This window comes from Lithobates pipiens, unplaced genomic scaffold (genome assembly GCF_037356315.1).
Source record: "Lithobates pipiens isolate NorthernLeopardFrog02 unplaced genomic scaffold, aLitPip1_a1.2 Scaffold_19, whole genome shotgun sequence".
NCBI classification, from domain to species: Eukaryota; Metazoa; Chordata; class Amphibia; order Anura; family Ranidae; genus Lithobates; species Lithobates pipiens.
The window spans coordinates 467,537,133-467,560,112 of NW_027507764.1; the positions used below are offsets into that span (position 1 = coordinate 467,537,133).

Genomic DNA, 22,980 nt, shown 5'->3' on the forward strand with positions numbered 1-22,980 from the left:
GTCCACAGTGGAGTGTATTTCCGCCCTTACATTGAGCACTTCCTGTACTGTTAACCAAGCCTCCTTCTCAATCCAACATTTCTATGGCAACCCTGCCTCCCTGTTCATAGCTGACTTGTTTATTTCATAGTATTTACTTGTGCCGATGTCTAATGTTTCCCATTGTCAGACTCATCAGCTTCAGCTGATAAGACTGCAGTAATGGCCAAGTTTAGACTGTATGTCATGTCACATAATCACATGGTGTGTAGGAGGAAGCTCTGAGTGATTAGCAGAGTGTGCCATAAATCAGGGGAGATCTGGGCATGCTCAGTGACTTCATTCTACAGAACAACAAGGATTACAACAATACTAAGCAAGTAAGGAGATATCTACAAGCAGTGTTCATTAGGGTTTTTTATGCTGATTTACATGGGACAAAGTTGTGGGGGAGGGTTTACAACCACTTTAAGTGATCTACGACCCTTCTTTGTAGTAGTGATCCCATTAACTTGGACTGTAATTGCCAGCTTCTACCTTGCTGTACTTGCTGTACTTATTATGGATAGGTACAATATTAGCTGTCCACCATTAATGAGGAACTTCTCTGTTAGAAGAGTACCTATATTGTAAGCTCTAACGAGCAGGGCCCTCTGATCCCCCCTGTCTTGAATTGTATTGTATTGTAATGTCTACCCCAGTGTTGTAAAGCGCTGCGTAAACTGTCGGCGCTATATAAATCCCGTATAATAATAATAATACGAGTGATTAAAAAGATCTGTTAATAGTCCAACAACAATACCTCGAAGTTCTCTTAGAACTCTGGAGTGAATACCATCAGGGCCCAAACCTCCAGGGCCCACTTGCAGAAGTGTGATTGATCCATCAACAGGGTGCAAGGAGAGGAGTTGTTAATAGACTTAAAATAGGCAAAGCAGGTATTTGCCTTGAGCTTAACTTATGCAAGAAGACATTTTAAACAAACCCTTTAGAAATCCCTTTTTACCTGTCATTGATCGTCTTTCTTACTCCTCATTGAAAGGGTGGAAGCATTGGCCAAGTTGTACACATGGAAATATCTCCTTGATGCAATATACCGTTATCCTTATATTATTTTCTGTATTTTCGAGCTTTACACATGTTGTATTGACACCACCTCCGGACTTTCCATTCCAGATCACTTTATCTAATGTGAATAAGAATAGCTGCATTCAATAGTTTTATCTTTGCTAAAAATGGAAAAACCTTATAAATGAGGACAGTGAGAGAGTAAGTTGCCAACAGAAACTGGTGGATAACAAGGTGCCTCCTTGCAACACAGCTGTGTGGACAGCTATTACTGCTGGTGTTTGATTTTTTTTTCTACATTATCTATGAATAGGTCAGAGGTTTCACTGTTTATCATTACTGTAGACTCATCTATTAAAGCTTTATAAACAAAAGTCTCTTCATGACGCATGGTGGGCTGAGTTTAGACAAGCTGTACCACTTCCTGTGCGGTGCCTGGTTTACACTCACTTCTGGTAAGCTGGAAGGAAGTTAGGTTGTATATTAAACATAGAGAATGAAGATTCCCAAGCTGAGTCACTTTCACCTCCTCTTCAACATCTGTTTACTAGATGCTGACGTCTTTTTCAAGAAAACCGTAACGGATATAGATACCTTTAGTCAGTTTCCACAAAACCAATTTTGTTTCAGCTCTAATCAATCTCTGCTGCTAATTGGAAATCTGAAGGAGAAAAATTCCCATTAACAGCTCATTCACTGCAGACAGAATGTTGTGTGCTGGATTGTCCTTCAAAAAAAATGTATCAGCTGTTGACTGTTCCTGTCCGAAGCACCCTACATAAATATATCATGAGCAAGCATTACTTGATCCCTTCGTAGTAATGTGATGCTAAACGTGAAGACATTTGATCTGGTCCAGTGTACATAAACAGTGCTTTGCAGTCTCCTCTATTTAGGAAACATTTGAAGACTGGCACGCCAGCTATGGAGTGTGAAATGACTACTGAATCTCATTTTACATTCCTACATTAACAGCGCTTGTAGGGTTGGAGAAAACGATATGCTGCTAAGGAAGTCTGTAAGGAAGATAGATCCTGCCTTCCCTTTCACTTATGAAGGTTTTTGGGGATATTAGGCAGACAGAGTTTTCTAGCAGCATCCTTAGTATGTACACTTCTTTAAGAGTAAGAATTGATGTAAACATCTCAGCCATAAACTGTATAATGTGTTGTAAATAGAGTATGGAAGGATTCAAACTCCTGTTGGGTTTTTACTGCTATCCAGGGGCTCCATAAAAACTTGTTCACATGAATGGCCAGGGGTTTGATAAAAGGAGGTGTTACTGCCCCTTGACCAACCAACTAAAGAGCATGCATCCCTCAGGGCTGTATATGTGCTTTGCGGCTGCAGCAAAAATGGTGGTCATTGGGAAGAATTACCTCCTTACAGATAGCTAAAAAAAACAGTGGGAACTTATCTGAGAGGCAGAAATTGCTTATTGCTCAAGGAACCCCCAGCAACCTCTGAAGTTGAGTTCCATGGAAACGCTGTTCCATGGTAGAGAAACTCTGGACTATGGGCTTATTGATAGCAATGCATGTTCAGAATATGCATACAGTATAATCATGTGTGTTCAATATGTACATTTTAGATGTGCATTGAATATTTGTTTTGTTTGGATGTCTCAGGTAAGTCTAGTAAATTTTTTTATCACTCCTTTTTCTAAAAACCATTGTAAAAAAATTTTTGTGGGTATTTGTATATTTTTTTAAGTATAAATCAGCAAAAGGAACATTACTTTAATTTAATGTAAAGTGTACCTTGGGCTGTTTTTGGCTGTTATAGTGGAAACCTTCAATCTTTTGCCCCCCACACCCCTACAGCGTTAATCATCCGATACTCTGGGGGTTAATACCAAAGCTGGACTCGTCACAGGCTGTCATTAAGATTGCTGACTATGCTCACTCTTTCCATCCACTTCTTCCTTCATAGATCACTTTTTCGTTTAGCTATAGTACAACTTTTGTGAACAAAGGAAGGGTTGGAAAAGATCGGCATAATCGTTACTCTTGATGTGTGTCTGTAACAGGTAAACTGCAGCACTGTAACATTGTGGATGTGGGCAGGGCAGAAAACTGAAGATTTCCACTTTGAGATCGGACACCAGCACAAGGAACAAATTAAATTTTCAGTCCCTTGTGCTGTATTTTTTCCTAAACTGAGGCTTTGAAAAAAAACATACAAGCTGTGTAGACAAGCTAAACTGCCGTGATTGGAACGTGACTTCTGTGTTTGGGCCTGGATAAGTAGGTTACAGCAATATTCAGTCATTAGAATGTGAAGGTGGATTGATCAATAAAAACCTAATACTAATCCTACAATGTTTTGCATTTCCTCGTAGAAATGGCAGTGCATTGAAGATGTGTCTGGTAAACTTCGGATTCATAAGTGTAAAGGATCTGCAGATGTTGTACCACTGAAGAAAAGGGCACGGAGTATAAATTCAAAGGGCTATGGGAGCAGAGATTGTGTGTGTCCTGAAACAGACTACAGGCCACATAGGAACCCCAGGAAAAAGCAGAGGATTTTCCTAAGACCAGCCAATGCTAAAAGTAAGTGACAAGTGGATGTTAATGACAAATGCCTGTGTAAAGCAGAAATAAACTTTCTCTTTTTTTTACATTTCTTCAGTTGCTTCCTGGTTTCTGGCCTAGGCCAAAATGATGTCATACGAAGTCTTCATGGGCATTTTTTTTTCTTTCATGGAGAGGGGGGCTTTCTCAGCTCAGCACACCCTCCTGTCTGTATACCTGAACTAAGGGTAGATGGATTCCAGGGAGTAAATGCTACATGAATCCTCTAATCTCTGCCCATTTTTTTCAAAGTATTTTCATAATAGAAACTATACTATACACCAAATCTTTGAGGTACATTTGTTGAGAAAGTTAAAGCTGAACTAAACTTACCTTCAATCCAGTGATGTGCCATCCTGGAACTCTGCACTTGCCGCTGACATCTTCAGGCAGCTGGCATCTGGGTCTTAATCTTCGGCCACTGTTATTGGCCAGGCTGAGCTGACATCACTCCCACGCATGCACGGAAGTCCTGCATTGCTAAATATATGCAGTGAGCTTACTTTACGGGGGCAGACAGGTAGGTAAGTAGCTTTAATGCAGAAGAGACAAAGAATTTATTTTCTGCATTATAGATCCTGCCTGTTTGCTCTGCCTGTTCGCCCATCTTCAATTCCTAGCATAAATTTCCAGTTTAAGATGAGTTCACTGCTAAGAGGTTCCCTTTAATTCCATGTTAGTGCATAGGCCTCAGATTGCTGCAGTACATACAAACTTAGGGCCAGTTCACACCATAGAAATGTAGTCTGGATGTGTTCCGGATGCTTTTCTGCATGTGCGTTTCTGATGCGTTCCAATGCATTTTTGATGCGGTCCAGTGGATTTTTCCCCCTCTTTTTTCTTAACCTTAAATAAGAACGTGTGGTCCAGTGCATTTTGGTGTGTTTTACCGCATTCCAGTACAGTCCAGTGCAGACAAAATGCAGCATGTTCTGGAACTGTAAAGCACTGGAACTGACTGCACTGGTGTGAACTATGCCATTGAAAATCATATAGCCTATTATCCATGCGTTTTGGATGCAGAAAAAAAAGGCACTGGACTGCATGTGGTGTGAACTGGCCCCTGGAAAAAGCTTTTTTTATCACAGTCACATAAAGTTAATGAAAATATTTTTTCTATGTTTTCTCAATTAATAAAACTATTTACGTCAATCAGTAAAAAATGCAACTGGTGTCGGATTAGTTGGTATCAGTAACCTTTTGTAACTGTAGATTATTGCTCTTCCCACTGACTATGTTAGTCCTTAATACAACACCTTAACTGATCATACAACAACTGACACTGACAAGTCGATCTGTAATGGCGGGGATGTAACTAAACAGTCTTGGCAATACTAAGTATTAGTAATACTAAGTAATTAGTAATACTAAGCATCCCATTCATCTCCACCTCCTACCTCCCACAATGCATTACATGGGTTGCCTGAGCCATCAGTCACAAGGCACAAGCACTGTCATGGCAAGGGGTTTTACATTTTTTACAAAGTTGGCAGGGCTATCAACATAAGAGAAGGCATCTTTTGGTCATTAGTCCTGCCTATTACAAGTGTACTGACTTTTTGATTTCTTAAATAATGGTGTCATTCTTTACGCCTGGCATATAAACTTAATTTGTCTAGTCCAAATGTCAAAATTGTCCCCAGCTTTCAATTTGAAAAAAAAAAACAACAACAAAAAAGACATGTTCCTGCCACATCCCATGGACCACATACCGGTACATCTAATATGCAAAAAAATGAATTGGCTAAACCACGCTAGTGCTTTTTTTACCTCTATTTTTCCATTATATTGATTATTTAAAAATAATAAATGTAGTAATATCAAGGTGGGATAAAAGGTTTAGGGCAGCAGAACACTTTTGGTAGTAAATTTGTACATTTTGTATAGAGATGACCCTATCAGAGCAAAAACAGAGGGACAACTGGCGCTGCACGAGGGACAGAGGGACTTGGTCTAAGCCCTTGTACACACGGTCGGACATTCCGATGGACAATGTCCGATAGGACCGTGTTATCGGATAATCCGACAGTGTGTGGGCTCCATCGGACTGTTTCCGTCGGAGTATCCGACGGACCAAGTTTTCTAGCTGGGCTATAAAAGTTTCCGACATCATGATCCGATCAGACTTTGTCCGATCATGTGTAGAGAATTCTGATCGTACAAAGTGCCACGCATGCTCAGATCAAATTCCTAGACCAAAGCTATTGGCTACTAGCCTGAACGTAGTCCCTTCCTAACGAAATAACGTCATCACGTTAAGTACGATCGGATTTTCTGACAACTTTGTCCGACTGTGTGTATGCAACAGTTTCGGACAAAATCCGTCGGACAAAATCCATCGGACAAAATCCGACAGAGTGTACAAGGGCTAAAAAGAGGGACAGCCCTCCAAATGAGAGATAATAGGGAGCTTTATAGCAACTAGTTTACTAAGATCTTTGTTGGTTGCATTCTGCCTGCATTTTATACCTGCAACATTTTTTTATTTAGATTTTTTTAACACAATATTGTACATCGTTATCTAATTTAAAGCAGAATGTTTTCTTTTTTAGTTTAGGCAGTGGGGAGTGGGTTTGATCCTCTACTTTTGTCCAATCCTTACAGGAAAAAAAATCCTATCACATATTATATCAGGGACAAGGATTAGTTCAAAGGGCCACAATAAAATTCAATGAAACATCAGAAAATAGGAAAAATGTCTTGTGCTTCTTTGCATATTGACTATTGAAATGTAGGCTTTAATGGCAGAATTAATAAAAAATATTATGGTGGAAAGGACACTAAAGGGCCAGTAACACCATGATGGTGGAAAATACACTCCAGTCTACAGTCTCTGGTCTTCGGTTAAGAGCCAGCGCTAAGGTTAGATCTCATCTCCAAGGAAGCAATAAAATACAGAAAGAGAATCAAACAACGCACCAATACACCCAAAACTAAAAAGGTTTAGAACTAGGTTCCTTGTTTAGTATTTAATAACCAGTAGCCAGTGTTTAAAATGAATTACAGATGTACAGGCATAAAAATAAGCCGCAATTATAATTTCTCTTATACCGGCTTTACTGCTAGGTCCCCAAAAATGCTCTCTTTAAATCCTATAAATTTAGTTTCCAAGATTTTATTACATAAAAGACCAAATAATCTTAAATTCTCTGAGAATCCTTAATCATCACTGTTCTAGAGCTTTTAATTAAATTAATGAAATCTGGAATTAAAGAACGGATCACACAATTCAGGGTCATTGTGCCAGCGCTATCCTACTGTGCCACAGTGACCCCTAGTGGACGTTGACAGTTCACATATCAGAATGCAGAATGTTAACATTTTATTTTAATATCTGTGTATAAAAATTATAATTCACTGAATATTAGGCTTTGGGCATTTGTGTTTTTTTTTTCTTTAGTTTGTCTTTACTACATGTGAAAAATCCATAATTATCTATTATCCATTTTTGCAAAAATTTCTGCTTCATCGAAAAAGATCAGTGTCCTATTGATTATATTTACCTCTGCCAACGTGTTCCAAAAAAAAAAAAAAATCAGCAGAGATATTTCTGTCGTGGCTTGTACTTGTGGCCTAATTTATTCCTCTGAAGGTGGGCATTGGGCAGCAGTGAACTTGTAACCATCATCCTGTATAATAACTCCACACTTCCCTAAAGTATGTTTATCTTTCTTCATACAGCTGACACCATAAATCACTGGAGGTCTTTAATTTGGACAAACACAATTGTTTTATTGAAGCTGTTTTTCAATTAGTATAATTGGCCTTTCTGATGGCTGTTGAAAGTGAAACAGATGTTCTATGTGATTTATATATATGCAGCTGGCCTGTATGTGAAAAGATAGCAAAATCAGGCAGATGGAAACACTAATAAATGATATGGACTTGTTCTGGTTCTTAGAGGAACCTGACCCAGGTATATGTATATGACAGCAAGAAAGGATCATATATTTGCAAGTCTAGTTTTATTTGGAACATGGAGGTATTTCTTGGAAAATAACATTTTTCAAAGATGTACACTATACCATTCATAGCATAGTGCTTATAGACTCCTCCGACCAGAAAGTCATGTTGGAGTTCTCCACCTGCCTCATCTGGCTTGCTACCCCTTCAATGGGGAATATACTGTGCAAAAACAGCCATTCCTACCCATGTTGAACTCACCCTGCTTTTTGGAGGGAAGTATGGAATGTCTGAATTAAATGTGGATGTTAGATTCATACATCAGCCTAGTGACCAGCACGCCAGTAATTTATTTTTTAAAGAGGAGCTCCAGTCTGTAAAAAAACAATTAAAGGTCAGCAGTTACAAATACTGCAGCTGTTAACTTTTAATATAAGGACACTTACCTATCCAGGAATCCTGCGATGTCAGCATCCTGAGCCAATAGGTCAAGCAGCTTCGGAGACAGGCACCGGCATTGTAAGTAAGGGAAACTGTCAGTGAAGCCTCCAGGCTTCACAGACAGTTTCTTACTGTGCATGCACGAGTTGCGCTGCACTTTCTGAGTGGTCCCGCCATCTTCTGGGACCTGTGTGTGTCCCAGAAGGCAGTGGGGGGGAGAGGCCGGAAGTGTCATAGATCATTGATCGGTGATCTTACCTAGGAGTGGGAGCGGGTAATTGTCAAAACCAGGTACCCAATCCCCCCTCCTCCTCAAAAAGAGCCAAATGTGGCAGTGGAGAGAGGGAGAGTGCGAACAAGTGAAGCTTTCTCTTTTGGGTGGAGCTCCACTTTACTATATCACTGAGCAGGAAATTTGTTTTTTTAATCACTTAAGGACCGAGCCTGTTTTTCAGACTCAGTGTTTACAAGTTAAAAACAAGTTTTGTTTGCTAGAAAATTACTCAGAACCCCCAAACATTATAATTTTTTTTGAACACCCTAGAAAATAAAATGAAGGTCATTGCAATACTTTTTGTCACACCGTATTTGCGCAGAAGTCTTACAAGTGCACTTTTGTTGGTAAAAAAATCACTTTTTTTAATTAAAAAAATAAGACAACAGTAAAGTTAGCCCAATTTTTTTTTATATTGTGAAAGATAATGTTATGCAGAGTAAATTGAAACCCAATGTGTCACACTGCAAAAATTGAGCCTGATCGTGCAATGGCGTCAAACTTTTACCCTTAAAAATCTCCATAGGCGATATTTAAAAAAGTCTACAGGTTGCATGTTTTGAGGTACAGAGGAGGTCTAGGGCTATAATTATTGTTCTTGCTTTAATGATTGCAGCAATACCTCACATGTGTGGTTTGAACACTGTTTGTTTTTTCGGGCGCTGCTCACGTATTCGTTTACTTTTGTGCGTGAGCTCGTTGGTACGGGCCCTTTAAAAAAAAAAATTCTTATTTATTTTACTTTATTTTATTGATTTTAAAACTGTTTTTTTTTTTTTAAATTGGGTTGCTTTTATTCCTATTAAAAGGAATGTAAACACCCCTTGTAATAGAAAAAAGCATGACAGGTCCTCTTAAATATGAGATCTGGGGTCAAAAAGACCTCAGATCTCATATTTGGACTTAAATGCAATAAAAAAAATTGTCATTTGAAAAAATTACAAATAAAAAATTGTCCCTTTAAGATGTATGGGCGGAAGTGAAGTTTTGACATCGCTTCCGCCCTTTTACGGTACGGAGACGAGGTGGGGGCCATCTTACCCTCACTCGTATCCATACCCAGCAGGGTTGCCAACCTCCTGCAGCATTTTTTACTGACAAAACATAGAAAAATTTAATGGCGGAGCACATTTTTTACTGGCAACCTGAGAAATGACTGAACTCCTATTGAACACTAACACTAACGCTAGGAAGATCGCCTCTGCCTCTACCGACGGCTTTGGTAAGCGGCAGAGGGCGTGGGAGAGGGGTAGGAGGGTGGACCCTCTCATGTCCCCGATAACGGTGATCTCACAGTGAATCCACCACAGAGCCCACCATTATCGTAAACCGGAGCGCCCACCGAAGAGATGGATATCTCAGTTATGACAGCAGCTGCATCCGTTACCGAGATATCCATCTTTAAAGTGCCAACGTATATATACAGTGGGCGGTCTGGAAGTGATTTTAAAAGAGAAGTATGGGAATTTTTTTGTTTGGAATCATACTTACCTAGGGGGGTGTCCACCGCTGGCTCTAAGGCTGAGATCTGAGCGATCAAACCCCTACGGATCACTCAGTTCTCATAGCTCCCTGAGCAGAGAGCCGGTGACTGTCAGTCACCGGCTCTTTGCTCTGTCCCCTTTCGCTCACTGGAGCGCTGGGCTGTGGTGGGAGCGGGAGAGGCTCAGGAACTCAGCAGCTCACTGAGAGGCTGAGCTGGGTGCCAGTCCAGGCATGTGGGCGGATTCCAACCATATGGTCGCAATCTTTTCCGAGTCTGGACTGGCTCTGCAACATCAGCCGGCAGCGAACTTCAGCCTGCTGTCTGTTGAAAATGGGTCACAGGAGTGCACTAATGTGATCCATAGAAGTACAAAGTACAAACAAGCTTTAGCTGTACTTCTCCTTTAATCTCACTTTGAATCCAATGAAACAAGTGTTGTGCCTAAGGCCTCATGTTCTTAACAGTCAGACTTTGGTGTGATTGTGTGTACGCAAGACAGTTTCAGCAGAATTCTGTCGGAACTCCATTGGAAAAACCTTCAGAGTTTATTCTGATGGGAAAACCCGGTCGTGTGTACAGGGCATTATTTCTCTATAGCCCTTATACACTAAATTAATGTTTCATTTGATATTTAAATGTTTATTGCCCATATTGTTTTTTTCAATATAATCAGTATTATAATCAGTATTATAGCAATTTGTCCATAAACCTTATAATGGCATGTGCTATTGTTTCATTTGTGATTTGAGAATGTATTGCACATTTTTTTAAATATAATAAGCGTTATGGAAAATTATTGTTTCAAATTATTTTCAGACACAGTGTTATTGAGCTAGTTAATGGATTTGGCTTTTATCTCCCTAGCTTGTCAAATGTGTACAGTGTAGTAAAATATAGTCCCTATTAGTATCATGGGTGTAGCTCTGTTACCAGATGTCTGTTCACTTTATTTCTGTGTCCAATTTATATTTGCATTTTTAATTTGTTTTTTATAGATTTTTCTTATTCCTAATTAGTGGTAGCAGAGGAATATGAGGCTAATTAAACTGTTCTTTGACATTAGTATTGCCAATCCTATTAAGAATCTATGTATCTTTATAATTTAATGCCCTTAATTTTCATTGATTAAAACCTACACTGTGTGTATTAACAAGAAAGTTTAAAATTGTTGAACTGTTCTATGTACTGCCACTGCTGTTTTCGAGTTTGCACTGTTCAAGGAACGTATAGGTTTCATCTATTTTTCATGGGTAGCATAGCTTACTATGCTTACTAAAACTGGTGCACTTAGAATCTGGTGCAGTTGTGCAAAGTAACTAATCAGCTTCTAACTTCAGCTATTTCAAATAAGCTTTGACAATAAGGCCCCTTTCACATGAGCTGGATCCATTTTTGCTCAGCAGGGGATCCGCCCGCTGATCCCCTGCCAAACTAAGCGGAGTGAGCAGATGGCAGAATGGACCCTGAGGTAGCCAGGTGTAAACGGACACAAGTCTATTTACATCTGATGTTCCATAGAGGCGAATGAAGGATCCGATCGGGTCCAACTGAAAAGCGGACACCCGGACCCGATTGGATCTCTTGTGTAAAAGGGGCCTAAAATCTAGAAGCTGATTGGTTACTATGCACAGCTGCACCAAATTCTGTGTGCACAAGTAAATTCCCCCCCAGAGTATAAATTATCCACAGTGCTTAATCGGTGACTATAAATATCATAGAGTTTTAAGACTTTTAATCCTTCTTACAGTTGTTGAGGCAGATTTGTACATCGGAAGTACTTTAGGATGGGTTGACGCTATTATTTAGAACATTAGAGTTGGCTTATAACTTCATAATTGATAAAACAGCGCAAGATTAATGCAGGCCACGCACTGAGCAAATTTCTTTCCTGCAACCATGGAATTGTATTCTCCCAGCCATTAGAAATAACTTCGTACATTCAGTCTGCCCATATGTGGTTCAAATCTTGCCCGGTACCTGATGAACCGGCCAAAATTCGAACCGTCTAAGTAGTGGTTCCTTCGTTGCTGCCTGCTGGGAAAGGTGGGACAGTGTAGTTTGCTTTTTTTATAGTTTTTATGAATTTAAATGAACATTAAGTGTTCTTATCCACAGTACTTTTATAACGTATGATGTTAATACAGTATAACCGTAATCCTTTTTACGAGTTCTCTGTTTTTTTTTCCTGTTTCTGCAGAATTCAACCCCCGTTTTGTTCACACCAGACAAGCCCGCTCCCTGGCTGTTGAGTTTGAAGGAGAAGTTTATGACATCAATTTAGAAGATGAAGAAAATGTGGAGCCCCCACAGACAAGAGTCATCGCCAAGAGACATTACGCCTCTGAAGAAGAAGTGGGAGAGGATATTGATGATGATGAAGAAGAGGAGGATGAAACATTTACTTCCCCAAATGAGGATGATGATGTAATGTTGGCTGATGGCGTGATGGGGATCAGTCACTCTGCATCTGTGAAAGTCACGCATAAGTAAGCATCTGGTGGACTTCGTTTTGGCAGCATTAGCAGATTTAAAAAATTAACATCATTATGTCTTGCTATAAGGATATTTCCACACATTTTAGAATAACCTTGTTCTCAGTTCATCTGTCTCTTGAAATGAGATGTTTGTAATTTGAATTTTTAGTCTGAGTTGCCAGTTATCAAAGAGAAGGTGGGAAATGAAAATGGTTATCGATGATCTCCGTGTTAATGTTAGTTGTGAAATACAAGACAACCTGCATAGTTATTGAGAGTATATGATTGCTTTGTAGCGGTTATGTAACAGTAATTTGTAGTACCTTCACCTTAGCTTTTTTTGTTGCTAGGAAAAATGCATTGTAGTTCATGATAGCTCTGTGTCACAGGAACTCTAAACACTTTGTAGCTTGAACATTTGACTTTTAAAATGTGACTCTAGCTACAGAATTGCCAGCTCTAGTAGCTAACTGCTAAAACTGTGCATGTATTAATAACCAGATAGACATGGAGTTCCAGTTTGTTTGCGCCTGTTGTGGTTAGCAGGTCTCATTGTGCAAAAGTGTAGCTTGCTAGCAACTGTTCCACAATTATTAGCAATGTCATCAAACTCCTAATAGGTACATACCCTTCTAACCATGAAACAGGATTTCAGTAATGATTTCTAAAGTCATCATTCAAGGACACACAAATTTGGGTCTTGCCAGATTTGATGTTTTCCAGGTTTAAGGCTGGTTTCACACTATTGCGAATTGGATGTGGCTTTCGCCGAATCCAATTCGCATGTCAGGAGATTATGACCGGCTCTCAATGGCCTTGTTATATTTCTTCTAGTTATCTTAAAATCAGTATGTAATTGACACATTTATTACAGTGGTGATACAGTACAGTAAAGGTTTTGTATAATTTAGTTTATTTCTGTAATAAATGTTGGCTAAGTAGGTAAAATGGTCATTGAATCTTTTTTTCTGGCTCAGGTGTTATATTCTGACCAATGACTCGGTGCACTGTGAGAGGGAATTATACCATTCAAGCAGAGCCTGGAAGGACCACAAAGCTTATATTGACAAGGAGGTAATCTGATCACTGCTGGCTCTCCTGCTATGTGTGTACAAGACAATAATTTAACGTTACATGAGATAATGATAGCAATTGACAGAAGGAAAGTGTCTGTGATACTCCTCTCGGCCAATCAGATTGTGCCAGGAGGTGATTATAAGAACATCTTCTTTTATGTGATGGAATGTGGTTAACATTTATAAATGCCCATCCAAAACTGATGCTCGATGCTCCCTGTCAACGGTTCCCATCTGCCACTGACATTATAAAGGGCTTGTCCATTTAACTGTCACAACAGACCCAGTTTGAGGTATACAAATATTGATATGAATGCACGCTTCTGCATTTCAGATTGAAGCTCTACAAGACAAAATTAAGAATTTAAGAGAAGTAAGAGGACATTTGAAAAGGAGGAAACCTGATGAATGTGACTGCAGCAAACCTGGGTGAGTGACACATAATGTTGGGTGTTATTTCAAGGATTTTTATTGTCTCTGGTGTGGAGTAAATATGCAAGGAGAACATGGAGGTGGTGCTGCGATAGATGAGGAGATCCTTGAAACAGTCACGTTGTGCATTTTACCTGTCATGACAATTGGCCCCAATTCATTCAGCTGCATTTGACACACGTCACATTTAGTGTGGAAACGGGAGATACCATTAACTGTACACCCAAAACAGCATGTAACTGGCATGCAAAGTGTAATTTGCAATACAGGTGTAATAGTATAAAGCAGTGGTCTCCAAACTGTGGCCCAGGGACCAGATGTGGCCTTTTGCTTGTCTGTATGTGGCCCTTGGGGCACTATTCCTCCAACTGACATCAATGATGGGCCAGCATTCCTTCCACTAACACAATTGATGGGACACTACTCCTTCCACTGATACCAACAATGGGGTACTATTCCTCCCATTAAAACCAATGATGGCGCATGGTTTACTCCTACTGCCCACAGTTTGGCCCCCTAAAGCCTGAAGGACTGTAAACTGGTCCTTTGCTTAGAAGGTTTGGAGACCCCTGGTATAAGGGTTTACAACACGGTTTAGGACAAAAAGGTAAAAAGGGGACATACATGATCGAAAACTATAAAAAAGTACAAAATAATTATTTATTTATTATGCAATACTTTACAGGCTCCTAATATGAAAAATAACAAATGAACATGCGAAGATGTGCATGTATTATTTTTTTTTTTACAAAGGATAACTTATCCTTTAATCACTGACCCAGCACCAAATTACATTTATATATGTTTGTATATTTTTTGTTACATGCTATTCACTTGTTTTCCAGATTTTACAAGAAAGATAAAGGTGTGAAGGTTCAAGACAAGATAAAGAGTCATATTCACCCATTCAAGTAAAACAGTTTATTCTACTTTCTTTGATTATGTAAAATATTTCCAAACACATTTCTCCTACTCAAAAGTGTAACAATCAAAGAATTGGCAATGCTCTTTTTCAGCTTTAGTTGTGTATTTAGGATTAGAATTTCTCAGTACATTTTTATGTTTTATTTGAGACTGCTAAATATATGCTGATGATCATATTTTACAAATAGTAAACACAGTCATAGAAAAAGTGGGTTGCAGGGGTCATCTGTGACAAGTGATCTATATGGTCCCTAGTGCAGAGCTTCAATGCTTGTAGCTGCAACAACATGACTTAATTTAGGAAGCTTTGGTGATATCATCAAGTTCGGTGCAGTGAAATAACTGCATCGAAAAGACGTCATTGCACCAACAGGCTCCAGAAGTGAAAGGGGTCTCTAATGTCAGGACAGGGTCCCATGCAGGTAACAAGGTCCAAGTTATTCATGGACCACAAGACACAAGGTCCCACCATCTTTCAGACATGACTTATCTTGGGAATGCTATAGCAATAATTTTGATGAAGAAATTCAAATTGTTCCCAAATAATTAATAACAAATAGCTATATGTTTATGCATATAATACAAGGACATGGATTGTGAAGAGGGAACCTGGTTTTCCTTGCTGAGGGATGGACCTCAGTAATTTTAGGATTTTACAAAAAGGTCCAAACTAGCTTCCACTTTCTCTTTGGTTCCATAACAGATATTATAAAAGTATCACAAAAAGCTCAGATTATTGTACCTGTGCAAAGCTTAACTCCAGCCTTACCTTTAGTCTTGCACAGTTGGACAGGCGCTCCACCTGTACTGAAATAACTTACACTGATTTCTTTGCATGCTGTGAAGTTCTCACAGTGTGCATTAGAAGCTGCAGCAAGTCAAATAGAATCTACCTTATTTCCACTCATTAGGATGTCCAGCATTATCTAGCCCCTTCCTTCCCAACCCTAGAGATGTCCCTGTCCTGTCCTTTTAACAAATTGGATTTTAGTTCATTCAGTCATATAGGTTTCGTATCACGTGTTAACATTAACTAAAGCCTGGTGTACAATATGAGTCTTTTTTCATTCCACCCAGCGAACTGTCATCTCCGGTCGGAGCTGCTGTACTAACTATTCAAGGTTAGTGCAGCATTCTCCCCTGCTAAGTTGTTGTGTTCTGACAGGGGTACGGCCCCCCCACAAGAACGCTCTAATCAGCGTTTGGCTGAGAGTGATGATCAGGAGTTGTTCGGCTGCTGGTTTTCCAGGATGATTTTCGAACAGAAATGGCTGGCCTCTGTCAGACAGACCGACCGACATACACATGTCCAGAATGTCTGCCTTTTTTTTTTAACCAGTCGATGTCTCCCAACAGTTGATCCGTGTACCCGGCTTAAGTCAGTGTGCATGCTAAGGCATCCTGCGTAGAATACCCTCTTCTTCAGGCTGACAGCCACCCAATAAAGCATTTTTATATTTGTATATCTCCTCCCAAGAGCCAGCCTGCTGTTTGCATCATGGCTAAGGGCTCTTAAAGGTTTTTACCAGCCATGATCTGCCTGCATTGCCTAAAGACCCAGCGATAGTATCAGTGGGTCAAAAATAAAGTCTGTCTTGAAAAACCAAAAGGTTTTATTTAAACATTTTTTTTTTGCATGTTGATGAAGGAGGAACTAGGGAAGGCAAAATATAAGCAGATTAAACTTCAGCTCTAACATTTTAATAGGGTTTGTATGAACTATTATGAAATCAAATTAGGTTTATTTAGAAAGTTGATAGATCTTCATGATGATTGGCATGCAACCTATGCTGTATTTTGATTGATTTAGGCTTTAGTTCCTGATTTTTGTTTTAAATTACTTCTCCACATAGGGAAGGTGCTCAGGAGGTTGACAACAAGTTGCAAATCTTTAAAGACAACCGAAGAAGAAAGAAGGAAAAAAAGGAGAAGAAACGACAAAGGAAAGGAGAAGAATGCAGCCTTCCTGGACTCACCTGCTTTACTCATGACAACAACCACTGGCAGACGGCACCATTCTGGAACTGTAAGAACATGTTCATTAATGCTCTAAAATTACACCTTTCATCATGCTTAGCAAAGACCCAGCTGTAAAAGAACAAAAACATTAAAAAAAACATAAACCTGTACTGTACATATATTGAAAATCGCAGGCCACGTTCGCATGGGCATACTTAAGCGTACACCCATGTGAGGCCCCTGTTTACCCACACAGGATGCATAAGTGTTCCTGTAAATTGGCATGAATATAGTCCTATTCATATCATATGGCAGCTACACCCTATTTGATATCCGTGTGGGGGCAAACATGATCCTCGCACAGGTATACACTTAAGTATTCCTGTGTGAATGAGGCCTACTTGACAGCTATAGGCAATGCCTTCGCTTTCCTCCTTTTTTTTATATAAATAATATTCTATTTTGTATCAGTTTTCAGTTACAATTTAAAACATCACTGATATATACATTAGGGATATATATGTTTTGTTAGTAACAGTGATCAGGTTAAAAAATAATTCACCTACCAAAGACCATCAGTCCATGGAGGACTCTTCTGTGGGTGTAGAGGATGTATTTTCTAAAACCGGTTCAGCCCTAAAAGGTCTACTATGTTCTGGTAGTGACTTCCTTTAAACATATGGTTTTGATAACTTGAACATGCTTTCGGCTTACCTTATCACGGTTTCCTGAAGTAGATCTATAGCTGCGTTTTGTTTTTTGTTTTCTCTTTTTTTTTCTTTAATTGCAGAAGAGATATTATATGTTGCTCCTGCAATAAAGATGTCTTGCCTTCCTGTTTGCCTTTTTCTTCTGCTTGAAAAGATTCCTTCACGTCTTGTTTAGTAAAAAAAGTTGTCCCAAACCCCAGATAAAGGTGACAGGGGTTCTTTGCTTTCCCCAATCTATCAACAACTAAAAAAAAGTTGTGTGTATAGATACATTGTAAGGTCTGGATGTAGTTCTAGCTGCAAAGTTCAGCTTTTTGTTACACAGTTCATGGGGTTTGTTGCTTAAACCCTTCTTTAATTAAACACAGTACAACTGCTGGGATTAAAACGTCTTGTGATAAACTTTTCCAGAAATCAGGTTGTACAGAGTGTGTGTACTTTACATGGACTTAATTAAAAAAATAAATGAGGGAAATGAAGGCCGTACTATTACTAAATGTAATGCCAAAGTAAATATGACTTGGATAATCAGAGTAAAAATATTTCTGCAATTAACTAACAGGATTATGGTCATGTGCATGTGTAATATAATGTGTAGATACTGTATCTATACGGAGCCTTGAAAAAATATTCATACCCCTCAAAATGTTTTGTCATGTTACAGCCAAAAACTTAAGTGTATTTATTAACACAAAGTGGCACATAATTGTGAAGTGGAAGGAAAGTGATAAATGGTTTTAAACATTTTTTACAAATAAATATGTGAAAAGTTTGAGTCAGTACTTTCTAGAATTACCTTTCACTACAATTACAGCGGCAGGTCTTTTTGGGAATGTCTCTATCAGCTTTGCACATCTACAGAGTGACATTTTTGCCCATTCTTCTTTGCAAAATAACTCAAGCTCTGTCAGCAGTTTTCAAGTCTTGCCACCGATCCTCAATTGGACTTAGGTCTGGGCTTTGACTGGGCCATTCTAATACATGAATATGCTTTGAGCTAAAGCATTCCATTGTAGCTCTGGCTGTATACTTAGGGTTGTTGTCCTGCTGGAACGTGAACCTCAGCCTCAGTCTCAAGTCTTTTGCAGACTCTAATGCCATGTAAACACGACCGGACTTTCGGCGGAGTTCCAACGGACTTTCCGAACGAATGGACTTGGCCACACACAAGCACACCAAAGTCAGACGGATTTGAATGTGATGACGACGACCGGACTAGAATAAGGAAGTTCATAGCCAGAAGCCAATAGCTGCCCTGGCGTCAGTTTTCGTCCGTCGGACTAGAATACAGATGAACTGATTTTTCGACCGGACTCGAGTCCATCGGAAAGATTTGAAACATGTTTTATTTCTATGTCCATGGGACTTTCAGGAAAAAAAAGTCAGCTGAAGCCCATACACGATCTTAATATCCAAAGGATTCATTCCGTCGGACCTAGTCCGTCGAAAAAAAAAAATGGTCGTGTGCATGCGGCATAACAGGTTTTCTTCTAAGATTGCCCTGTATTTGGCTCCATCCACCTTCCCATCAACTCTGACCAGCTTCCCTGTCCCTGCTGAAGAAAAGCATCCCCACAACATGATGTTCACGGTGATGTGCAGTGTTAGGTTTCCGCCACACATAGCGTTTTTCCTTTAAGCCAAAAAGTTCAATTTTGGTCCTTCTTCCATGTTTGCTGTGTCCCCCACATGGCTTCTCGCAAACTGCAAATGGGACTTCTTATGTCTTTCAACAATGACTTTCTTCTCGCCACTCTTCCATAAAGGCCAGATTTGTGGAGTGCGCGATTAATAGTTGTCCTGTGGACAGATTCTCCCACCTGAGCTTTGGTTCTCTGCAAGCTCCTCCAGAGTTACCATAGGCCTCTTGACTGCTTCTCTGATTAATGCTCTCCTTGCCCGGCCTGCCAGTTTAGGTGGGCGGCCATGTCTTTGTAGGTTTGCAGTTGTGCCATACTCCTTCCATTTTCGGATGATGGATTGAGCAGTGCTCCGTGAGATTTTCAAAGCTTGGGATATTTTTTTATAACCTAACCTTGCTTTAAACTTCTCCACAACTTTATCCCTGACCTGTCTGGTGTGTTCCTTGGCTTTCATGATGCTGTTCACTAAGGCTCTCTAATAAAAAAAAATGAAAACCATTTTCTTTCCACTTCACAATTATGTGCCACTTTGTGTTGGTCTATCAGATCAAATCCCAATAAAATACATTTAAATTTTTGGTTGTAACATGACAAAATGTGGAAAATGTCAAGGGGTATGAATACTTTTTCAGTATTTGAGGTTCTCATTCTATGTAGATAGAATGAAAACCTTACATTTATATTATCAGTGCGACTGTCAGCATGAGAAACACAAGTACAGTATATAAAAGTAAAAGCCACTCCAGTACAACATTAACAATTTAAAGGAAAGTTGTACTGAGTAAAATGCAGAGGCTGCAGTTGCTTTCATTTTCAATTCTAGTTGCTTGGCTGTCTCTAGCTTCGGGACTGTCTAAGTCACTAACAAATGCTGTCACCAAAGTCAGTATTCTTGATTGTTACACTAGGACCAGATTGATCATGTGGAAAGTACTGAGTCAGTGAGTTGAATTAACTAAAGGTAAATAGATCATTCACTTTCCTGAATAATTTCCCACAGAGTTTAATGAAGGAGGTGAAGCTCTGCTGACTTCCATCATCCAATCATGTGCAAGCAAAAATGCTGTTTCTTGATTTTCCTTGCAGAGGATTGGGTATTCCTTGCAATGTGAAATTTTACCACATTTCACCATATTCAAGCTAAGGGTATTATTATGCAAAGTGCAACTTTACTTCATTAGTATAAACTAATAAATGTATTTGGACTTGTTTATCATTTGGTCTGGCACTCCTTCCATTAGTGCAAACTTTTTTTTACTGGTACCCTGCTGGTGTACCCACTGGAGAGTCTGTTGTGAGCAGCCTAACCTGAGCCAGTGAGTTCTCTAAAGTTTGTATGTCCTCTCACTACTTTGTATGAACTCACATCAAAGTCCCAGTGGCTTTTGGATGCTTTTCTCTTCATTGAACCCCTTGGTAAAATAACATGGTGGATGTGGGTGCCACAATCCAGTGGTGGCATTTTTTTAAATCCTGCCTTAAACAGAAACAAGTCAAAGACCTCCTGTTGTAATAATTTAATTATTTTTTGAGGAGGAAAGGGGACAAATGTAGAAGGCAAAGTCCGCCATCACTATATAACAGCATTTTATATCCCCAATGGAATATTATTATTATTATACATGATTTATATAGCGCCAACAGCTTACGCAGAGCTTTACAATGTATAGGGGGGACAACCCAATTACAGTACAGTTCAATACAAAAGGTACAGGAGGGGCCTGCTCGTAGAGCTTACATTCTAAAGGGAGTGGGTGGTGGCACAAAAGGTAATAGCTGCAGAGAATGATTTGATGGGGGTGGCTTGGGGTCAGTTAGGTGGGTGTGGGATAGGCTTCACTGAATAAATTAGTTTTCAGGGATCTCCTAAAGGTGGATAGGGTAGGGGCTGGTCAGATATACTGGGTAGGGAGTTCCAGAGGATGAGAGAGGCTCTGGAGAAGTCTTGAAGGTGAACATGGGAGGAGGTAACAAGGGAGCTAGAGAGCAGGAGGTCCTGGGAGGAGCGGAGGGGATGATTTGGCCGATATCTGTAGATGAGTTTGGTGATGTAGATGGGGGGCGAATATCCAGTCTATGTTCTTTTCCTGCACGTTTGTGATGTAAACTCTGCTCAGGTTCTAATTTGGAGTGCTGATACTTATGACTGTTGCAATTATGGTGCTGACCTTATTAACTGATGTATGTTTGACATGATGACCATATCAAAGCATAGGCCTTATACGTGCACATGTGTCTTATTATTAAAATCCAATTTTTTTTCTTGTAATTTAATGCTTAGAAAGTATTAAAATGCAATCTGGATTTCCTCTTTCTTTACAGTGGGGTCTTTCTGTGCCTGTACCAGTTCCAATAATAACACATATTGGTGTTTGAGAACAGTCAACGAGACTCACAATTTTCTGTTTTGTGAATTTGCCACGGGTTTCTTGGAATACTTCGATATGAACATTGACCCCTACCAGGTAAACACACAAATGTATTTAAATATTTAGAGACAGTGCAGTTATTCTTAGGAGCCCCAGTCATGTTCCAATAATACCAAACAATGGAAATGATTCTTCAAGAAACAACCTATCAGTAATTATGAAACCGTAATTGTTAGCTTCCCCTCAATGATGAGCTAGGTATACTTACATAGGTCCAAGCTGAAACTATGAAAGTATGCAATAAAGGAGTTAAGTTTTTATGGATCACCTAAAGGCAGAAAGTAAGAGACAACCAGACAGATTGGGGTAGGGAGTGCTAGAGGATGGTAGTAGCTCTTGAGAAGTCTTGGAAGCAGGGGGACTTGGGAAGAGTAGAGTGGATGGTCTGGGTGATATAGTGGGACAAGTTTTGTGGTATTACTGAGGGCAGAGTTGTGGGTGACTTTGTATGTTGTTGGGTCACTGGAAGCCAATGGAGGGATTGGTAGAGAAGGGGAGCAGACAAAAATGAGTCGAGTAAGGTGGATGGTCTGGAAGCAGCAGTCATGATAGACTGAAGGGAGGATAGCCTGTGTAATGGCAGGCCGATTAGGAAGGAGTTGCAATCGTCAAGACAAGAGTAAATTATTATTTTTATACAAAATGTAAATAGCAACAGTTTCTACAGTTTGCTCATTAGTTTCAGCCCTTTGAACCATTACTAACAATGTATTCATGTGCATTGCTGTTTTTCCCACAGCTCACAAATGCTGTACATACTGTGGAGAGAGGAGTTTTGAATCAGCTTCATGTACAGTTGATGGAGCTAAGAAGCTGTCAGGGTCACCGACAGTGCAACCTAAGGCCGAAAGGGTTAGAAACAGGTAAATGTTCAGTAAATATAAGGTTTTTTAAAGACATTTTAATATGCTCTAAGTGTAAAACGTTGCTATGCCATCCTATTTATTTACAGCAGTTGGATTATAAAAATGCCTACATGCTAAAAAAAAAAAAACTTGCTGGCCTGACCAATTCTTTCTTGCAGGTTTAATAATAACAGGTCGACATGGACCGCAAAGCTTATTTACAGCATTGGCTTCAGAGCTAACAACTGCTAGACTGTCTCTAGCCAGGGGCTGCTAACTAACCTGCTTACCCCTTACACAGCCCGTGCCCCTTCTAATATCAGCCGTACCTAGTAAAAGAGAGTTTGCGGGTCACTAATTTTATGTTTGCTGGTGTTGCATATTTTTAGCTAATTTAATTTAAGACCAATTAATATGAGTATTTTGATTGACACTACTTTATTTTGTTTCTATAGTCTACAAGCTATAAAAACCCATGCATTAAAGTGATTTTCAAATATATAGCATTGCTTTCATACAGTGGTGGTGCCTATTTTGTGGTAAACTCTAACATGCTTGCTCTTTCTAGCCAAGTTAGATATTAGTATACCAATGATTCTCAATGGGGAAATCTGCCAAATGTAGTTGAAAAGCGGTTTAAAACCACTGCTAAGGAGCACCATCTGGATAACATCATGAAAACTAAATGGCGACAATAGGCAAAAATTCCAGCTCAGCAGAAGGGCCAGACAGTGCTGGCTCAGGTCAAGGGTATAGCCACAATT

The 22,980-nt window shown here is 39.5% G+C and overlaps 1 protein-coding gene across 2 annotated transcripts in view; it reads left to right on the forward strand.

Moving 5' to 3' along the window:
* The window catches only part of SULF1 (sulfatase 1), a 193,299-nt gene that overhangs the window by 148,572 nt on the left and 21,747 nt on the right, over positions 1 to 22,980 (forward strand). For both annotated transcript variants that reach the window (XM_077492844.1, XM_077492845.1), the window contains exons 12-19: positions 3,389 to 3,599; positions 11,922 to 12,210; positions 13,176 to 13,272; positions 13,609 to 13,703; positions 14,552 to 14,617; positions 16,484 to 16,656; positions 21,265 to 21,407; positions 22,111 to 22,234. In XM_077492844.1, the coding sequence (XP_077348970.1) occupies positions 3,389 to 3,599; positions 11,922 to 12,210; positions 13,176 to 13,272; positions 13,609 to 13,703; positions 14,552 to 14,617; positions 16,484 to 16,656; positions 21,265 to 21,407; positions 22,111 to 22,234 (1,198 nt within the window). The remainder of the gene's footprint in view (positions 1 to 3,388; positions 3,600 to 11,921; positions 12,211 to 13,175; positions 13,273 to 13,608; positions 13,704 to 14,551; positions 14,618 to 16,483; positions 16,657 to 21,264; positions 21,408 to 22,110; positions 22,235 to 22,980) is intronic.